General features: G+C 41.2%; 1 protein-coding gene and 1 long non-coding RNA gene across 7 annotated transcripts in view; one reads left to right on the top strand and one right to left on the bottom strand.

Moving 5' to 3' along the window:
• Nucleotides 1-21,737, bottom strand: part of LOC146549654 (receptor-type tyrosine-protein phosphatase U-like) — a 260,100-nt gene that overhangs the window by 75,972 nt on the left and 162,391 nt on the right. For all 6 annotated transcript variants that reach the window (XM_085262642.1, XM_085262637.1, XM_085262638.1 and 3 more), the window contains exons 8-9: nt 16,108-16,428; nt 11,324-11,433 (exon numbers count right to left, since the gene is read on the bottom strand). In XM_085262642.1, coding sequence (XP_085118768.1) covers nt 11,324-11,433; nt 16,108-16,428 — 431 coding nt within the window. The remainder of the gene's footprint in view (nt 1-11,323; nt 11,434-16,107; nt 16,429-21,737) is intronic.
• Nucleotides 3,115-8,057, top strand: LOC146549655 (uncharacterized). The gene is made up of 2 exons (XR_014890446.1): nt 3,115-4,831; nt 5,573-8,057. It is a non-coding gene; the product is annotated as an uncharacterized LOC146549655 (long non-coding RNA).

The following is a 21,737-nucleotide window of genomic DNA, read 5'->3' as shown; positions in this document are numbered from 1 at the left end:
GTGGAGGACAAAAGAAGAAGGGGCTGTACCTACAGCAGGCAAACGTGAAAGCCATGACCTTAAGAAGAAGGAACAAAACAGCAAAGACCCAACACAGGACCTGATGCATGTATCTGTTCGCTGTCAGGCTGTGCGTGATTATACAAAACACAGATTTTCAAGCTCAAAAACCTTTTTTTGCTGGGCCCCCCTTTGTTTTACAAGAAAAATGTTCGCGCACTAACACATCTTCCAACCACACACCCATATTTTGCTCCATTGCCGTTTATTTCACACCTCAAACATTTAGTAAACAAGTAAGTAAATACAAGTAATCTGCAATAAATTACAGGTAGTAAGAAAATAAACTACTAACTTTTTTACACTACCTGCACACCTACAGGGGTATTTTTGAAAACGCAGCTGTTTCATCCACATGTAAACGGCATTTGCAATCACCGAAAACGGAGATTTTTTAAAACTCCTTTTTTGTGTTTATGTGTGGGCGAGGAATACAGAGTTCGTCACACGTCAAAGGTATGTGCCTATTTTTATGTCACGCTGTGCGCCACGTTATTGTTTATGTGAGATGAATTGTAGAATGGCAGATATTCAGATTAGCAGTATTTTGTCTCTATCTTCAGGTTTTACACGCTTATATACACACACACTTACTGTCCCTCTATTTAGAAAGGCAGAGGCGTCACGGTGTGATTATTTTACGTGTTTTTTTTTTTCCTGTGTAATAATATTCAACATTGCTATCAATACATTTTTCAAAAAATGCCTCTCTGTGGAAATTGGTTTAAAAACATAAACAGCTGTGGGATACTGTTTGTCCGGGATTTGAACCGGGGGAACAAATCGTGGCAGGATCAGCCTGATGTTATTTGTATCCCACTGTAACTTTACTGTATAAAGAGCTAACATCTCCAAAATGTCAGGAGTAGTTAGTCATTACAAGAAGTGTTTGTGAACTAAAAAGAATGTGGGATACTGTTTGTCTGTGATTTGGAGAGCCCAGCGCTGCTCCCGACGCAGGGAAGTCCAATTCTGTAGGGGAGACCTACCTCGGCACTTGTGCAGGTGAAGCCAAAGGGAAGATATGCTTCACCATATTTTCTAGTCTTTGGCTTAGAATGAAGTTGGTTTGGAAACATATTCAGCGATGCTTCATCTCCTGCTTTGCGTTTGTGTGGGATCCCTGTAAAAAAAACCTGTCCATTATGCTGCCAGTGTCTAAGCTTGTTTTTTTGCTTTTTTTCCCCTTTTCATACCGCGCCCCCCTGCAATGGGGGAGCGGCCCCACACTTTGGGAAGGTCTGCATGTATGTTTGCACATGTTTCAATAAACTGCTCTATTGCCCATTTTCCTAGCAACATGCAAAGAAATGTGGAGTGGCAGAAGAATTAACTACTAAGTACTGTAATTCCCATGATATTTGAAAACTCTGATGTGCCAGAGAAACACTCGAGAAATAAGAAGCGTTATAAGTTAGCTAGTTAAAGTTAGTTTTAAGCCTCTAGGGAGCATGAATATCTAATGTCTGGAACACAGGAAAGATTTATAGACCCACATACTGTTGGATGCAAAATTAAAAATGAATGTGACACATAACAGCTTTGCAGTTATGACATTTACATAACATTTTTACATAACAGTTGGATTTTTAGCTGCTGTTAAGCAAGTGTTCATATAAGGGAAAAGCGGTGTGGCAGTGATAACATTCCTAGGTCAGACCAGATCAGACCGTATAAGCTCATACAGCTTGTCTGATATTCTTTACAGAATCCTTAGCTTGTTACTCACACGGGTAAAAGATTAAATTTAGATGGCATTTTATTTGAAATCCTTCTCACAGAAATGCCTCTCAATTAATCTTAAGGCTACAGCAAAAAGATGTCGACTCACGGTGCAGGTCTAATAAATCTTGTGCTAAAGTTAGCCACAGATAATCAGGTAGACTTAGTGTCATATCTACGTTCTATAGCACTCGCAGGCTGATTTTACACAGCATTCAGGATTAGGGTAAAAACCAGAGAAAAATAACACATACTAAAGATGACAAGTATGAATTAAAAGCAGTATGAGGTTGTTTCCTTGTTGCTGTTTGATGAATGTGTGTAAGTCTGTAAATCAAGAGACATAAAACTGAGGAACTCAGGTTGGCTGTAAAAGAGCCTCTTCCTTCTACCTGACAGTATCTTGACACTGAAATGTTAACACTTTACCTCGGGGCAGTTGGCAGTGCAACCCAAAGCTCTAGTGATGTGTCGGTCACGAACGAAATGGCTCTTAGAGCCAGATCTTTGACGTTAACGCAGTGTTGGAAACTCCTCAGTAAGGAAAATCGCTATTGGCTGTCCTAAAAGTCGCTAGAAGTCGCTAAATGATGTCATTGCCTAATTTGCATAATTGGTCATGCTAATATAATTGTAACCTACGTTGTTGGAGAGAGAAATAACATTGTGGAAGAGACATAAAGTGAGTAAAAAACGTCCTAAATGCAGTTAGAGTTTATTTAGAACTACAAATAAAATTTATTTTAGCAGTTATTGTTTTTTTTAATGTCACAATTCCAACCCTGCTCCTTTATCCAGGCTTGGACCAGCAAAAGTGACCCGAAATAGGCACTCTGGTGGAGTTACTTTGTGTGTGAGAGTGTGTGTTTATAAGTAGTTTTGTGATCCACAAAACAGCATAACAGTAAAAGAAGAACTGACTACGTTACAGTCAGTGCAGGAGCAGCGGCTTTGCTCATGCGCGATTCATTTGCAGTTGTGACGCATAGGTGTGAACATCTGCTGCCCTGATAGCAGCTGGGGGAGGACTATCCTCCACCCGTGAGCGCTTTGGAACGGGCGAGGTACCCACGGCAGCACCCGCTGCTTGTTGAGAGTAAAAGCGATACCTGCTTTCACGTCAAAAAGTCGTCATAAATAAGTCTCCCATAACACCAGAAAAAGTCGCCGGATTTGTCGCTAGTCGTTTTTTAGAAAAAAAAGGTCGCTAAGGGGGTCTGAAAACTCGCTAAATATAGCGACAAAGTCGCTAAGTTGGCAACACTGCGTGAACGGCACGAGCCAGCTCCTTATCGCGAGCCGTTTTTTAAAAAAACTTCAATGAGTATTGTTAGGTATTTTGATACCATAGTAGCATTTACAGGATATTGTTTTATACAGGAAAACTGTTACTCAATAAGGCCCAACTACTAGTTGTTTTTCTCTTTCTCTGTGACCCAAGAATTAATGTGTAGGACTCACAAGCTGGTACCCCAAGGTCGAAAACACCACAGAGATGAGACCACTTCCTTACTCCCATCCTCCCTTTTTCTTTATCTCCTGGAAAAGGCTCGTTAAAGGCTAGGTGGTTTGTTTCAGAATTCACTAATGAAAGAACTCTGTATTTTATGTCTAGGAGTGTATTTTGCTGGGATGATCATAAATTGTAGCTGAGCTGATAAACTACACACAGGATACTTCTTTGCTCACAAGGCAGGAAGACGTTTCCTTATTTGGTCTGTACCGGTTTGAACTGGGAAAGCTGACACACGAACCTTTTTTTCATCTATATAAACTGCTGTGTATCAAATAAACCTTTGAGTCGATTTGGGAAGACAACCTGAAGCAGTCTGTGTTTCCTTGTTCTCCCAAGCTGCTCCCGACGTCGTAACTAACCCAGCTGAATGGCATACCTGAGTGTTACTTTAAATAATTAGGAATCTTAGAAGGAAAGGACAGAACTCTGCTTATCGCTCACGCCACGGAGGAAACCCGGGAAGGCAATTTCCTTCAATTTTGGTGTCAGAAGTGGGATCCTGACAGAAGGTAAATATGTGTCTTTCATATTTATATAGAGACCATATTATACCTCTCTCAGTGATCGATCCATAAAAAAACGGGATATGCTGACGAAGTTTCACTTAGTGATCCAGAGAGATACACTGACTGACTTCCTCAGTCCCCGAATAAAGTAAATTAACCCTTGTGTGGTGTTGGTGGACACAGGAAGTTGCCTGTTGTCTTGAATATTTTAATTTTGTTTAAAAAATAATAATAATAATAATAATTAATTGTTTAATTAAACGTACGTTAAAAAGTGAGAAGTTGCTCACTCAGAAAAAGTGACACAGAAAGTTGCCTGTTGTCTTAAATACTTCTCGTTAAGTGAGAAGTTGCTCATCAAAGAGTGACACAGGGAGTTGCCTGTTATCTTGAAACGTACGTTAAAAAGTGAGAAGTTGCTCACTCACAGAAAGCTAGTAAATAATTAAATTTAATTTTGTTAAAAAAAAAAAACGAAAGAAAACTGAAAACGGGTCTCACAGACCCGATTACCATACAAGGGTTAAAAGCAGTAAATTAAAAGCAGAAAGACACAGGAAGTTGCCTGTTGTTTTACGAGAAGTTGCTCGTTAAGCGAGAAGTTGCTCGCTAAGTGAGAGTTGCTCACACAAACAAAAAATTGCTAGCAATAAATTTAAAGTGACCTCAGCTGTGCCGCAGCGAAAATACTAACATAAATCCTCCTAGCGTGTAAACCCCTCTGGAAATCACTGAACATGAGTCAGAATTATTCAAAGACCACAGACAGGTCCGATAAAAAATCTAAAGTACCTGTAAAACCAAAAATTAATAAAATACAAAATAAAGTCTCAAATAACGGCTCAGTATAACTCCCATTTCCGGTTACGTGTAACCTACGTCCGCGAATCGGTGAAGACGTCCATGATCACGTATCCAGAACATGCGGGAGTGCTTATGTGACTGACTTTGTTTACAACTTAAGAAGTTCAATGCATTCTAATTTATTTCCGGAGCCTTATCCCGAACGATTATCGCCAGAAAACAGGTCAGTAGAAATGTTGAATATTATTTGTGATAAGAAAAGTAGTCTGCTTAAAAAGTCCTGTAGAAAATATATGATAGAATGCCGCGACGTGATGCATCAAATGTTACCGCTATGGACAAAGAGGGGTAATAGGGGCAATAAAATCAAGATTTGTAATTGAGAAAACATCACATGCAGTAAAAAGCATATTAGCAACCTGTCTAACATGTGCACGAACTAATGTAGGAAAATCAAAAGCGAAACATCAGCATTTACCACAACCAGATTTTCCATTTCATACATTACAAATTGATTTTACACATATGCCAGCACAAGGAAGCATCAAGTACTTACTGGTAATAGTGGATCAATTTAGTAAATGGGTAGAAGCTTATCCAACCTCAAAAGAAACTGCAGAAGTAGTCTATCAAAAGTTGAGCAATGAAATAATACCCAGATTCGGAATACCTCACCAGATTAACAGTGATAGAGGATCTTCATTCACATTAGAAGTAATTCAAAAGTGTGCTAAAACTTTAATGACCTGGGTCAAATTACTTCCTCAAGTCCTCTGTGAGATTGGAATGACTCAATCTGCAGTAACCAAATTATCTCCATTTGAAATAAGATTATTTCCAACACCATGGTCAGCTTCCAGAGGGGCACCGCTAGTAGAAGGTGATGTATATTGCATTGTCCACTGATGTTCACAACCTGATAGAAAAACTGAATAATAACTATCAGAAAGTTTGTCTCTCTCAGCCTTTCCCCTCCACAGTTCCACCAGTGGAGACAAGGAGATGCATGTTGGAGAAGCCACTAAAACCAAGGACTCTCTGGGAGGCCGCGCGTGTTCCAGCCCCAGACTGTACTGGCAGTGACGAAGAACCAGCATCCTCACAGACGGACAACCTCAGTGGATTCATGCCAGCAGGGTTAAGACCAGCCCAATCGGACCATCTCAGGCGTCGGATCAAGCAGACGACATCTCCGGCGAGCCAGCGCCCGGAACTAGAGCAAATAAACACACACGGGTAGATGACATCTCCGGCGAGCCAGCGCCCGGATCCAGTGCACACACGCAATCACTGATTAACACACAACGTCTGAAAGAACAACGACAAGGTACTCAAACATCCAGCAGGAACAGAAAGCCAAAAGTACCACATGATGTCTAACCTGATAAAGCTAGACTCACTCCATCCTGATAATGGAAAAAATGAAATGCCCATTGTCATCATACGACGCTTATTCTGTGTCTCTCGAACCTGGGACCAGGCCAGGAGACGACTGAAGAACTGTTTTTCTTATATACTTTCTTATATATTTAGGTTATTTATCATATCTATCGCATTAACCTTAGGATTTCTCTTTGCTATTTTGTATTGTAAACTGCAACCATGTTCACATTTCTGCAGGTCATATTTTGCTGACTATACCTCATGCTCCATTTTGCAAGACACCTACTTAATGCACTCCTCACGTTCCCTAAAATCAGTAAATAGCAACATAGACGCCACTAATAAACCATCTTATGCGCCCTCTAGAACAGGAGCTAACGCCTGGTATGAAAATGCCAGAACAGCCGCTCGTGATTTAGGAAACAGTAACTGTTATGTCTGTTCAAAGGCTAATCCAGAACAGGTAATAGTAGGATACCCCATATCCGGTTTCCCCCTCACTGAGGGACTAGAGAAAATCAGCGGAAATAATGCTCTCTTTAAAGACGCTTTACAGTTGACTCTGAGCCCTCTCGACTGCTTACTTAGACACACACACACACCAACTAACCCTGAGACTCCATTAGGCGAATTATTGAAGTTATCTGATGACACCGCAGGGACCTGCGCCCCAATGAAACGCCCTAAGAATAGGTTAAAACCCTCACTGCCCTTAGGACAGATCCCTCTCCATTTTAATACTAGTATGATATGTCTGCGCAGACTAAAGTTAACTGGCCCAGACACACACATAGATTATACAAAGGATAACTATACATTCTTCTCTGACTCCCCAGGTGCACGCTGTAATGAGACATGGCTAGCTGTCTCTATGGCTGAAGTGTTATCATATCTGGAGGAACACACACACAGTTCAAGTTCGAGCAGAGACTCGATCATTGTTCCCCCAGACGGTGTATTAAATGACACTGACTGGGGGGAGTTAGTTAAATCACACATGGTCACGCGCCTGACCAGACCAATCCCACATGCTTATTGGTTGTGCAATAATACCCTTAGATTAGCTTTACCTGTTAATTGGACCGGTACCTGTGGTCTAGTAACCGTTGATGTATGCTGTACTTTCATTCCCAATAATACCGCTCCTAACGGTTCATTCACACAAGCTATGAATAAACTTGAAGCATTGCAGATAGAACTAATTGCCAATACAGGTCACGGTCAGTGGCTACATAAGTGGCTACAGGACACGTTTGGAAGATGGAAGGAACTAATTGTAGCCTTTGTAACCGTTGCAGCATGTTTTTGATGATTATTGTCTGTTGTGTGGTACCCTGTGTACGTTCAATGATAACCCGTATAGCTACTAGTACAGCTACTTCAATGTATTTGCAATTGGCACAAATTGACCCAGATTATGTGTCAGATGTTACCAATGATGTTCCTGATGTGTATATTGAACATTAGGTTGTGAACTATTACATTTTATGATTTGCTTTTTATATTATGTTATTACATTTGTGATTTTTCCTTTCTATTTGAGTTATTATTTTTAAAAATAATAAAAGAGGGGAACTGTTAGGTATTTTGATACCATAGTAGCATTTACAGGATATTGTTTTATACAGGAAAACTGTTACTCAATAAGGCCCAACTACTAGTTGTTTTTCTCTTTCTCTGTGACCCAAGAATTAATGTGTAGGACTCACAAGCTGGTACCCCAAGGTCGAAAACACCACAGAGATGAGACCACTTCCTTACTCCCATCCTCCCTTTTTCTTTATCTCCTGGAAAAGGCTCGTTAAAGGCTAGGTGGTTTGTTTCAGAATTCACTAATGAAAGAACTCTGTATTTTATGTCTAGGAGTGTATTTTGCTGGGATGATCATAAATTGTAGCTGAGCTGATAAACTACACACAGGATACTTCTTTGCTCACAAGGCAGGAAGACGTTTCCTTATTTGGTCTGTACCGGTTTGAACTGGGAAAGCTGACACACGAACCTTTTTTTCATCTATATAAACTGCTGTGTATCAAATAAACCTTTGAGTCGATTTGGGAAGACAACCTGAAGCAGTCTGTGTTTCCTTGTTCTCCCAAGCTGCTCCCGACGTCGTAACTAACCCAGCTGAATGGCATACCTGAGTGTTACTTTAAATAATTAGGAATCTTAGAAGGAAAGGACAGAACTCTGCTTATCGCTCACGCCACGGAGGAAACCCGGGAAGGCAATTTCCTTCAAGTATTATAGTCTCTTTTCATGCTGTCTGTACGGACTGTATCTGTGGTTCTGAATTGCGGTTAAAATCAGAAAATTAGCAACAGTGCCCTCATAATAGGAAACATCTTATTGAACTAAATGTGTTTTTCTGAATTACATGTTTTTGCTAAAGCCATGCTTACGTGTTTATAGGAATTTTAATGCAACCAAGACTTTGTGGATATATAAGCAGTCGGAGCTAGAAAAAAGATATACAATTTCTTTTGGGAGAAATACCGTATTTCCCGGACTACAAAGCGCACCTGAATATTAGCCGCACAAGCTAAAATCAGGGGAAAATCCTGTTTTGTACATACATTAGCCGCACCTGACTAAAAGCCGCAGGTGTTTCAATGTTGACTTATCATATGTAAGAGAATATGCACAAAGGGAATTGTCAGGAAAGAGATGGCTGTTTGGAGACACACCCCTTTTATTAATATTTTGAAAAACAAGTTATGGGTACATATTTGCACAACTTTTTAGGTATATGTACAAGTAGCGGTAATTACAAGTACGAAACATGTACTGTGCTTCATAAATGAGTAACAAATGTAGTACATAACAATAACCTACAGCACACCAGAAAAATAGATTCGGACTACCTTTTAGGCTCAGGTGCAGTGACACGGCTTCAACAAGAAGAAAAGTCAGTCATTCACCACCATCTTTCTCTTCTTCCTGCGCACTAAAACCACCAAAGTCCTCTTCTCCAGTGTCGGAAACGAACAGGCTCAGGGTGGCTTCGTCATCCACTCTCAGCTTCTTTCCTTCGTTGTCACTTACAAAACCAAAGAAATCCTCGTTGTCAGTGTCGGAGTCGAACACCCTCAGAAGGGCCGTGGCGGTGTCCTCCTCTTCATCATGCAGCAGTCCAGCCCTTCGAAATCCGTTGGTGATCGTGGATGTTTTCACACTTTTCCACGCTGTCAGAATCCACCGGTGGAGTTGAGCACAACTTGCTTTTCGCAAGTTTATTGCCGCACATCATCCACGACTCCCGCTGAATGTGTAGCGCTACTTTGAAGTTTGTTTTTCGCGCTACTTGTACGGCACTATGTTGCCTGGCGGATGGACATGTGACCAACATACCACTCTTGAACCCCGATACTGTGTGTCTGATCACATGCCCTTCCGCCAGGCAACGTAGTGCCGTACAACAGCGGAACAAACAAAACAAATCGTCTTACGATATGACGAAAATCATGGATAATCCATAGAAAAGCTGCACCTGACTAAAAGCCGCAGGGTTCAAAGATTGTGCAAAAAGTAGCGGCTTATAGCCCGACAATTACGGTAAATCAACTACTTTAGACCTCTCTACATTGAATTATACTGGTTATTAATCGCTGGCTCTCTTCCACAGCATGCCTTTCATCCCGTCTTCCTTCTCTCTCCATAACCGGTCGCGGCAGATGGCCCCGCCCCTCCCTGAGCCTGGTTCTTCTGGAGGTTTCTTCCTGTTAAAAGGGAGTTTTCCCTTCCCACTGTTGCCAAAGTGCTTACTGATAGGGGGTCATATGATTGTTGGATGTTGTTGTAGGGTCTACCTTACAATATAAAGCGCCTTGAGGTGACTGTTGTTGTGATTTGGCGCTGTATAAATGAAACTGAATTGAACCAAATCCCTCTCAAGTAAGCTCAAAAACAGTTAACATACTAGTCTCTGTGTGCATAAAGCAAGAATGAGAGAAGGCAAAGTTAAAATTAAAAACAAAACAAAAAAATACTTTTATTGATGAAAGAAAAAAGAAGTTCAATTTGCATGGATGCAAAAAGCAAATTACAGGCTTGAGGCAGTTCCATACAAAGTCACTGAATATAACCGATGACTTTTACATCACCGGATGGTATAAATGGACATTTCTGGAGGAATTTCTGCTTATTCTGTTGCTTTACGATAGTGCTTCAAAGATACAGAGATAAGAGAAATAATAAGAGTGACTGGGTGGAAATAACAGATGTGCTTCGTTTGAATGGCTAAAGTCTGCACAGATGGTGCACTGGCTGTTTGGGGAAAATTCACAAGGACTGAAAAACATTCCTGTGGTCAAATCTTCAGAAAAATTCATTTTACTGTTCAACGTTCCTTTGACAAAAAATACAAAAACAAATATTGCTAGCAGTTATTTCTGAGTAAACCGCAGAGGTTTTTATTGATTTTTAGAGGGCGAGACTTCTGTGGAATCACCGAATACAATGTGAAATTCAGAACGTTAAAGGCAGCAAGAAGCAACAGTAAAGGCAGGCATTTATTGTTCTCATTTGGAGCTTTCTTATCACAAAATAAGCAATTTCTAAGCAACTGTGTAACAGCAAACAAATATATTGTTTTCACATTTTGGTTTCAGCCTCATAAATCCAGAAGTTTAAATTCACTGCACTAGCAGTTTGGAGGTTTGGGGCGAAGGCGAATCATCTGTATGCACACCAAGGTTACCGCAGCACTCGATTCTCTGCCTGGCTCCTCACTTTTCAGGCCTCTGCTTGTGAAAAGAAACTCGTTTTCTCTCCCTGACCGGTGACCATGTGTTAAGCCACAGTGGGTCTTCACATGTACTTACACAAAAAAAGCTCCGAAGCCTGTGCTACAAAGGTCTGTAGTTGATATGGGGCCATCAATAATTAATTAGAAACATTTAAAGTTGCCCCCTTGTGGAGGCATCTCTTAGGCAAATAAGTAATTAGAATGGTTGTCCCCCATGTAATTACAGCCTGAAGTCTGGGCCGCAGCTTCATTACCATATGAACACGTACAGTAAATCCTATGAACTGTGAAAAGTGAGTCCTACCTACTCCAGAAACTCAGCCTCGTGTGTGCTATCGGGGTTTAGGCAAGACACACAAAAACAGGCCTGGAGGAAATCAAAGAGGGGGAGCAGTGGAGTCTTTAAAGCCCACAGAAGAGACTTCTCATTGATCTGAGTCATTTTGCTGAAGGAGGACGAATAAAACTAGATATATACAAGGCAAAAATAACATCCGACCCCCAGTGAGGATAAGTGTGTGTTATGTGAATTCAGTTGTTGTCATTGTTGTGGACTTTTTTGCGTTAGTAATGAGGTTAGCTTACCTCATACTGTGTGATGAGACCGTTTGGCTCTATGGGTTCCTCCCACTTGAGGAATATCATGTCGTCGAGCGGGGTGAAGGTCAGGGACTCTGGAGCGATGCCGCCAGGAACTACGGCAGGAGAGAAAACAACCTTCTTTGAAACAAACAGTCCACTCGGGTCTCGAGTTAATAGACTCCTGGGCAGGCATGCCGGGGGCTAAAAAACACCTTTGACAGAGTGAAAAGGCACAGGGCCAAGGAGGGATGGAGGAGGAGGACAGAGAAGGGAACACAGAGACAGAGCAGAAGGGGGTGATGAAAAGAAAACTCTGAAGCAGCTTGCTCCCAGCCCTCAGGATGAATTGAGATTCTGGCTAATACTGTCTGATAACAGAGCACCGTGTCTCAGAGGATGACAGCAGATTTTTCTTCTTTAGCACCGTACCGACAGAGAAACAGTAAAGTAATCCAACTGCCTGAGTACCCCTCTGCATGTTGTGGTTTAATGAGATGCATCTACATCTATATGTATCTTTTTTATTTATTTTTTGTGCTATATAGATATTTTTTAGGCAGGTGTTGAGCTGGCCAGTTTAGGTTCTGAGAATAAATGAATGTCCAAAGAAACCCTTTGGCATTGACAGCCACTAAAAGGGTGCTTGCTGAAAGAGTAAAGTCACATCTAGAAGTGAAAAAAAATATTCAGCACTGTGCTTTCTGGTTCTGCAGTCAGTGATGTTGAAATAGGTGATGAGAGAGCTTTAAAGAAGAACCTCTCTGCACCTACTTCCTCTGTGAGGTTAGCATTTGCTAAATGCTAAAGCTACAGTGGCAGATCTGAAAACTGCTGTTCACAAACGCTTTCCATCTAATCTGACTGAGCTGGAGCTGTTTTGCAAAGAAGAATGGGCAAAGATTTCAGGCTCTAGATGTGCAAAGCTGGTAGAGACAGACCCTAAAAGACTGGCTGCTGTAATTGCAGCAAAAGGTGGTTCTACAAAGTATTAACTCAGGGGGCTGAATAATTACACACACCCCACTTTGCAGTTATTCATTTGTAAAAAAATATTTGGAATCATGTATGATTTTCGTTCCACTTCTCACGTGTACACCACTTTGTATTGGTCTGTCAATTCCAATAAAATTGATTCATGTTTGTGGCTGTAATGTGACAAAATGTGGGACAGTTCAAGGGGGCCGAATACTTTTGCAAGCCACTGTATGTCCTTGTTTGTATTGGCAACATTTAGGAAATGATACTGTTATATGGGGATTGAAAAGATCACATCATAGTTTGAATCCAAAGATCATGTCAGATTTGACCTCTAAGCTGACGTTTAAATTTCACATCTACGTTTCTTTCTAATTGACCCCAAAATGCTTTATTTTTACTGCACTAAAACTTTTTAAAGTACATTTAAAGAAGAAAAAACAACAGAATGAATGTGCACAAAATGCTGTTCCCTTTAAAGTAAATGCTGCCCAGAGTGATCTGTCTTGGCGGGGGTCTGCTTTCTCAGAGTGCTTCTTGTTTCTTTTTAAAGTTATTTGGTAGAATGACTTTTACGCTCAGGGTTATTTTCTTGGTGCATGCCTTATTTGCTCTTCAGATTCAGTCAGCTGTCAGAAGGCTTGATGATTTGCTCGTATAATTTTAAATTCATTGGTCCATCTATGGCAGCAGGCCATCGTATTTCAAATGCAGTAAAACTTGACCAAAGTATGAAACTATCACTGTCATGTTTCACAGATGGCATCAAGTTCTAATGCTTCATCCAAAAACGTGTGTTTGGTCTCATTAAAGAACAAAAAAACAAAAACATTACTCCAACTGGATTCTCCATCAGAGGTTTAGTGAAGTGCAGATGGTCAGCAGTGTTCTCTGCAGAGAGAAGCGCTTTCCTCTCGTAAGGCTGGCATGAGTGCCATTGTTGTTACCCAGTGACTGAGCACAGTACTACACGCCTCACCCTGGAGTGATGTGATAGATTAACAGTAAAGAACCTATTAAGTCTTTTAATAAGTATAAATATAAGCTAAGTACATTTTTACTATTGTTTAAAAATCTTGTGTTTTTGGTAATGACATATGAAAGACCCACTTGACAACAACTGAAACACCACTACTATCATTTTACAGAACTCAAAACTTCAGTTATTTTTTTGTGAAAAATCTCACATTACTTTCAATAACAATAAAGTATAAGTTCTGTTTCTATCAGTTATGATGAAAATACATTTTCCCCTCCAAAAAGACAGCAGAGGAAAATAAGCTATCACAAAATAAACAATTACCTAATCCATTTTATATTGAAGGCTCAAAATAGTCATTTATTGTTTAGACCTCTCAGTGTGCCCCTGAGAGACCAAAACAATTGCTCATTATCCAAAGTTATGGCTAGTATCACAGCACAAGCACTCTACCGATTTAATTGTGTACTCCTGCAAAACTGTCAGAGTAATGACTGAGTTTATGTTAAAAATAATAATAACGTAGGCAGAGAGAGAAGCTGATTATGGTGCTAAGCCAATCTGTTGTCTGGCCCCAGGTGACACCCACACCTTTATAAAGTAAAATCATTTTATTGTTGCTTTAGGAGGTACGAGGTTTCTGTCCCATGCGTTGTTCTACACAGTGTCAAATCTCCAGGCGCTACTTCGTTATTGCGGGGTGAAGTTGAGGGTGCTTCCACGCTTTAAGCCAAAAGACCCATTCTGGTTGACATCAGTGTGAATGTCTTGCTGAAAGCGACTCAAGTTCAGATGTTGAAATGTACTTTAAATGAGCTCTAGCAAAATCAGGAAGGTACAAGGGTGCATGGGGTTAGAGGTTAGCGTTGGGATCATCACCAGTGATGACTTAGACTTCACGGGTGTGGAACTTCTCAGGATTTTAACATGAACTACAGATTATTTTGTATTTAAAATGATGCGGCACTACTCCTAACTAGTACAGAAAGAGAAAAATTGTTATACCTGTGCAAACTTCCCTGCAATGGCTTCCCGACAAATACAGGATGGATTTGAATGTCTTTGTTATTTGTCTATAAAGCCATGCCTGGGTTGGCACCTGGGAACATATCAGAGCTTCTATGCTCCTACTGCACCACTGGGACTCTTAGATCCTCAGAATAACTGCTTTAACTGTTTCACGATTGAGGTTAGGGGGTAAAGAATACTGTGCTTTAGCAGCTGTGCCTCTAAAGTCCTCTCACAATAACATGTTCAGCCTCTTCTGGCACTTCAGAGAAAAAAAGAGAGATGTACATTCTTTCATTGGTCTTTCTTTGCCCTTCATGGTCTTGACATTTGAGCATTAGGTAGTTATTTTATTTTATCATTTAATCTTAGGCCTTTTTATCCTGTTATCACTTGCTTATCTGTATTTGTGTTGATCCGAAAAAGTGCTTCAGAGGTAAATGCGATTTAATGCAATTTGATAAAAGGTTCTCAGAAATGGCTTCTTCTGTTTGTGCATCAGCTATGACTGAATTACCGAAAGCAATTCTGCAGCAATATCAAACTTCTTCGAGCTGTCTGTTTCCCTGAGAGAAAAAGCTGAAGCCGAGGAAGGCGAAGCACCACACATGAAATTCCTGCTGTATCTCTGACAGGAAAATCTCCTTCCTCCGAGCGGCAGAGACGCAGTGCGAGAAAAGCGCTACGCCAGCGTTTGATTGTCGAGCCCAACAGGAAACAGGCAGGAGGAATTGTCACCAGCTGTGGCTCAATTACTGTAGTTGTGGAGGGTGATGGCAGCTCGGGGGATGACAAGGGGATTGGGGACTGTCACACTGTCAGTCTGCCATTCAGTGGCTCAAAAGCAAAACTTTCCATTGGTGCTGGCATTCAAAATATCAAGTAAAGTATGAAGAAAAAAACCCTCTAAAACAATCATAGCTTGTTTTTTCTGACACGCGTGTTTTAACTTGTCACTTTGAAACCAGTCAAATCCCACAAACAAAATCACAACACCATGCTCCTGTCTGTACGTTTTTTCTTCATTTATGTAAATGCATTTCCTCCTGCCTTCGAGAAGCAACGTGTAGGAGTCGGTAATTAGGAGCGCCGTCTGTTTGCTTCATATCTCCTCAAACGCTTTGTGTTTTTAGGTGCTGATATAATAAAGTAATGCAAATCAATAGTACATTTTACAGGCTGCTTAAATGCATTTTTAAGATGCATTAAGAAAATCCTGCCAGTTGCTCATCATCCCCTCTTACTCTCTCCACAGGGTCAAAGCTATCCCTGAGTGGCTTTCTATTACACTGAAAATCTTGCTTTCACTCCATAACAATGCGTGTTTGACCTTCTGTACTTCTACCAGCAATTTGCATTAGAATATACTTAATCTGCTGATGTACACAGGAAAATATTAATACAAAGATAAGCAAAATCATTTTACCATTTTTTCTGCCGGCCATGGCTCAAGCTGATTAATGTTCCACTGGTCTCCATTTAAAAGGCTGATCCTCCATTTACTTATGCTGATCCAGCCTATTCTGTGAGTCAGTATGTGTGTGTGTGTGTGTTTCTGTTGTTTGTTGTTACTGAATGACTAAAGGCATACATTTGTGTAAGAAGTGCACAATAATTATCTGAGCATGAAGGAGCAACTGCACATTCAAGAGGTTCTGAAGCCAGAGCTAAGTAACAATGACAATAAAGAGCTTCAGTGCATGCATAAAAAAGCATCACTGTCTCCCATAATGATGGTGCAGTTAACAAATGCAAGCCATTTCAGCAAAGCCCTGCATATGTGAGTGCGAGCATTCACAAGGCAAAAATGAAGCTGCCCACTCACTGTCTTCTTCAGTCTGAAAGGTGACCTCTCTGCTCTCCTTCTTGCCCTCTGGGTTGGCGAGCGCTAGCCGAACGTGTACCGCACGAAAGGGTGGCAGGTCTCTCAGGGTAAAGTGAGAAGTGTTGCGATCCACAGACAGGCATTCCCTGACGGTCGCGTTGTTTCCTCCACTGCCCCCTGTTGGCATTGAGTAGCGGTAGCACAGCGACAAGGTGTAGGTGTGACAGCGGGTGAGGTTGTATCCCAGTGGCTCCCACTGGAGGGTCAGCTGCCGGGGCTGGATCTCTGTGGCTGTCAGACCACGCAAGGCACGCATGGGCTCTGAAAGTGGTAAGGAGAAGGAAGTTAAAAAGCCAACACTGTGGTCACATTTACCAGTTTAAAACCCAAAAGCACAATGAAGCATTTTTTAAGTGATAGAACCAGCTGGACTAGATCTTATATTTCACATTTCTACTCTAACTGACCAGTGTGCTATGCTCATAGCTTCCCCTTGATAAACGTGTTTCATTGTGTGTAAATCATCTTCTTTTCTGTCTTTATTGTTAGGTTTTGTATTTAGCTTTCCCTGCTCATGCTTCGTAACTTTACTTCCCACCCTTGTTCCTCTTTTATAATTGCCTGCCCCAGCCCTGTTGCTTTCAGTTGTGATCATTAGCTCCACCTGTTCCTCCCAGTTTACTTACAATGCACTCCTTTAACATAAGAGTTATAGCCCACTATATATTTTCCACGTGGTTCCTCGAACCATGGCATGCTGTGGTTATATATATATATATATATATATATATATATATGTATAAAAACAAAAAACACCCAGCACGCCCCTGCGGGCGGTTTATCCTTCAAGCTCGGGTCCTCTACCAGAGGCCTGGGAGCTTGAGGGTCCTGCGCAGTATCTTAGCTGTTCCCAGGACTGCGCTCTTCTGGACAGAGATCTCCGATGTTGTTCCCGGGATCTGCTGGAGCCACTCGCCTAGCTTGGGAGTCACCGCACCTAGTGCTCCGATTACCACGGGGACCACGGTATCAATATTGAACCGTTCGATACAGTGCTTTCGGTTCGGTACGCATATGTATCGAACAATACAACATTTGTAATTTATTTTATCAACTTTCCTTCCGACGATGCTGTCTGTGTTGAGCGCCCAGTGAATCTGCGTTCGACTACTCCGCCTAGGCTGCACTGTCGAGCGCAGATCCACTGAGCGCTCAACACAGACAGCATAGTCAGAAGGAAGAGCGCAGGGCAAGCTAGCAAGACACATGGACCTCCCCCACCCTCATTCAGATCTGGCGTTTGGAACTATTTTGGTTTTCATGTGACGTATGACCCTGAAGGTAAGCGAGTCATGGACTAAAGTAAAACAGTATGTTGGATGTGCCATGCAATGCTCAATTACATGGGTGGGAACTAGTGTGTTAGCGCAGTTAGCTCGTTAACGTGTTGGCCGTCTAGCCCCATGCACGGAGCGATCGGCGGTAGCTCGTTAACGGAGATTTGCCGTGTTGTGGCGTTAAGGTCATTTCAACGAGATTAACCTGAAAGCACTAGTGGGAACACAACGAATATGACTGCACATTTACGCCGACATCATCCTAGTGCAAAGACAAGTGGAAGCAGACAAAAAAAAGCAAGCATGCTACTAACTTTAGCCGAGTCATTTAGACAGCTGTTAGCACATGATTCTCCTTATGCTGCTGAGAATATAGCCCAGAAGAAGCGGATAGTATAGCTTTTATTTTGGAAAGAGACATTTCTCTGTAATAAACTCTCTTTTCCAAAGATGAGTGATTCCTCAATCAGATACAGGGCTTGCAATATCGCTAGCCCGACGTCCTGGAGCTAGCGATTTTTTTCAGTCGGGCTACCAAAATCTATCTCTGCCCTGCCCGTCGGGCTATTGTAGGAAGGAAAAATATATGTCAATGCTTTTGCATTCTTTCAGAAATGTAGCTGGGTAATTATGTCATTGGCATCGGTGAGCCACTGTCAATATGTGACATATTGAAGTCGCGTTTGAATTTGCGCTTGTTTTTTTGCTTTCACTTTGCAATCGCGCGAACTGTGTATAGAGAGCGACAGCACTGATCTGTGAGTGACGATAATTTGTGCACCAATTCCTCTGACATCGTCTTATTAATCGTTAGCTTACTATGCAAACATGACAAGTGAAATCTCCCGCAGCTTAAACATGTGAGAGGTTGATCGCGCAGAGAATCGCTGAGCTTATGTGAGTGCGTGTGTAAAAGCATTTCAGTTCTGCTGAGCCAAATAAGACAGGTCAGGGTGAAGAAGTGACAGCCAAAGAAAAGCTTACCACAAAACGGAGAAGTTATGACAAATCAGACTATAAGGCAAAAAGAAAGTGCAGCTTTATGGTTTCATGGACAAAAGAATTTCTGTGGCTGCAATATGACGAGCTATATAACCAGGGCTGCACATAAGTGGTCCGCAGGTGCACATTCGGTGTCAAAATAAAAAACACGCACAAGGGTTAGGGTTAAATTTAAAAACTGTACTTTTGAGTTAAAATATATATTTATAATTTTAATAAATGACAAATTAAAAAGGCATGAACATTTTTTTTGTATCGAAAAAATATCGAACCGTGACACCAAAGTATCGAACCGAACCGAACCGTCAGTTTCACATCAATCTTCTCCTTCAGTCATCAGTTTTGACCCAAGGAAGTTCACAGGTGTAAGTCAGTCAAGACTAGTATTTTTTTAACTCACATAGCCTCAGGGATGTGATGGGGACACATGGATGTAAATTTGTCTGATTTACGCTGGTGCTTTTCCACACAGTGGGAAAAAGTCAGAACCAGACTCTTAACGTGAACTCTAAAGTTGATGGGGAGCCAGTGTAACTGAATAAGCAAGAGTTTGAAATGAATAAACTTCGGAGACTTAGTCAGAAGCCTCAGCATTCTGAAGAACCTGGAGACACTACAGGGATGTTTTATTAAGACAGGTGAACAATGAATTAGAATAATCCAGACGTGATGAAATAGATGCAAGAATAATAATTTAGAGTATGACACGATGGCACTCAACTTGAGAATATTTTTAAGTCATAAAAGAAAGAGCAAACCAAAGATTAAACATGAGCGTGAGTGAGTGAACGCTGCATCAGAAGTCACCTCAAGGTTCCTGACAGAAGACGATTTAGCAAATGTGGAAATGGGACCTAGAATTTCCATTATCTAAGGTACAAATCTGTCAGGGGCAAAAAACAGGACTTCTGTTCTCTCTTCATTAAGATGGAGAAAATTGTCAGTCATCCAACTTTTACCAGAGTCTAAGCATTTATGTAGGATGTGTAGCTAAAAGAATCTTGGGGCTTAAAAGAGATATACAATTGAATTTCATCTGCAATGCAGTGATAAAAATGTATTTAAAAGTTCTGACGAGGGAACAAATATAACAGAAACAGTATATGCCCCAAAACAGAACCCTGATGCATACCATAGGGAAGAAACGTGAAAGATGGCCTAGAAGCAGCCACGCAAAATCATCATTTGGATAATTTAGAACCACTCCAAGAAGAATTCACATAAGAAGAATAGTGTTTGTTAAATGGAGACAGCAACATTTGCTGCTGACTTTTCAAACTTACACTAAAAGGTTAGTGAAACAATGGAAGGAAAATGTAGCTGCCTTAAGAAGAAGCTTGCAAAACAACTCCGCATCGCTTGTAACACAAATGAGGTTCAGCCCTTGCAGAGAATCACATAAGAACGATAAAGCCTAATTACTGCTGTCATGTGTGAACACTGTGATTGCAGTTCTTCTCGTCCCTGTGACGCAGAACGTCCAGTTTCAAGCACAAAGAGGTTATTTCTGTCTCCAAGGTTGGCCTGAATCTCCAAGTGTACCGCTGAGACGTTAGATAAACCAAGATGAGGGCAATGCCCTCAGCACATAGTGGCAAGGCAGTACAGAGCTGCAGACAGGGGAAGTAACAGCTATAGCCCTGCTGCTGCTGCTTCACTAAACATAGATCAGAAGCTGAGACGTAAAAGAATAACCAATGTCACAGAGGAGACATCAGCTTTGAGGGGACAGAAACAAGACAGAGAAGGAAAACTCCTGAGAGACCTTGCGATTTAAAAGATGTTCTTCCCAAAAGGGCAAAATGTACCGAGTTAGATTGCTTTGTTCTCTGACAGCTGATATAAGCTAAAACGTCCCCATAGAATAGCAACAATCAATCATAACAAAGAAATTTAAATCCAAAAATATGTATCAGGCCCGTCATATCAAGGGTGGCTGAGTATAACTGGATTGATAGATTTTTTTTAACAATATCAGCCCCGTGTAGCAGCCCAATCCTGTTAAAACCACGTCTGCCACCAGCAGCTCACTGACTGAATGTTCACCTTCTGCTCCAGACACCATTACTCATCATTAGAGCATCACCACAGCAGTCACTGTCCTGTCCTCTCCACCCGCCTGTCCTCAGCCAATCCTGCCCCAAATCGACATTCTGCTTGATTAGTCTAATCAGAGGGATTAGCCAGAGGCAGAGGGAGTGATGGAGGGATTGAGGGGCTGGACAAGAGATGAGCACTGGAAGAGGAAATGATGAATGGGGGAGAGTCCCAGTGGATCTGCACATTTCATGCCATTGTCCTCATCTTTAACAGCTGCCTCTGTGAGCTGCCACTGAGGTCTGTCCCTCTTCCCGGCAGCTATGTTAAAATTATGATGGACTATCAGTTAACACCCTCGTACTTAACAGTGAAACCACATGAGCTTTAGACTGCTGACATCTTTGAATGGTTTCTATAGACGTTGGCATCTAGAAATCTAACTACTGATATTTAAAGTGCATTGATGTTCTATAGCTTCATGACAGCTTGTTGATGTTTTGCAAAAAAAAATATATAAAAAATGTGGGTAATGGAGTGTAGGTCATAAAAATACTGCCATTACTGGTAAAATGACTTATTTGAAAAGCCATCAAACAGCTAAAAATTTAAAAGATGTGAATAAAATTTACCTTTGGAACCCATTTGCGACACTCTTATTTCAACACTTATATGATAATAGCTTTGGCCATCATATTTATTAGTTATGATAACACTAGACTCCAGATAACATATATTTGTGTAAGAAGGGGCAAAAGGTTATTGATGACAGTAAGTGCATCCTTTTCCAGAAGCCCGCTCTCTCTGATGCTGGCTCTGATTGTTCTGTGTACATTTTATATGCTTTTGTTGAATTGCATGAATGGTAAAAAATAACACACTATTTTGGAAGAATCCTTGTAGAGGACGTGTTACATCTGTTTTTACATACACAGGTGTCTGCGCTGCTAGACAATCACTGTGGCAGATGAAGTGGAGGGAGGATTTTCTTTTGTAGATGAAGACCCCAGAATTCCAAGTTGGATTAGAAAGCTTTGGGTGATCTGACAAACACTTTATTTTAGGCATTTGAGATGTATCAGCTAGAAGCAATGTACTCCATCAAGTATTAATAGGTTAATCTCTTTCTCCCAAAGATAAAACTTGAACATATGCTGCCTTAAACAAGAAAAGGAAAGAAGATATTAATGCTGGAGTACATGGCACATCTGCATTCATGCCAAGATCTCCCTTCTGCAGCCATACAGGACACAT

This window comes from Mchenga conophoros, linkage group LG22, assembly GCF_057382185.1.
Source record: "Mchenga conophoros isolate Kocher_MC1m ecotype Shallow Benthic linkage group LG22, M_conophoros_male_GT1.1, whole genome shotgun sequence".
NCBI lineage: Eukaryota > Metazoa > Chordata > Actinopteri > Cichliformes > Cichlidae > Mchenga > Mchenga conophoros.
The sequence above is the reverse complement of the archived record's forward strand: the minus strand, read 5'-3'. Positions and strand labels throughout refer to the sequence as shown.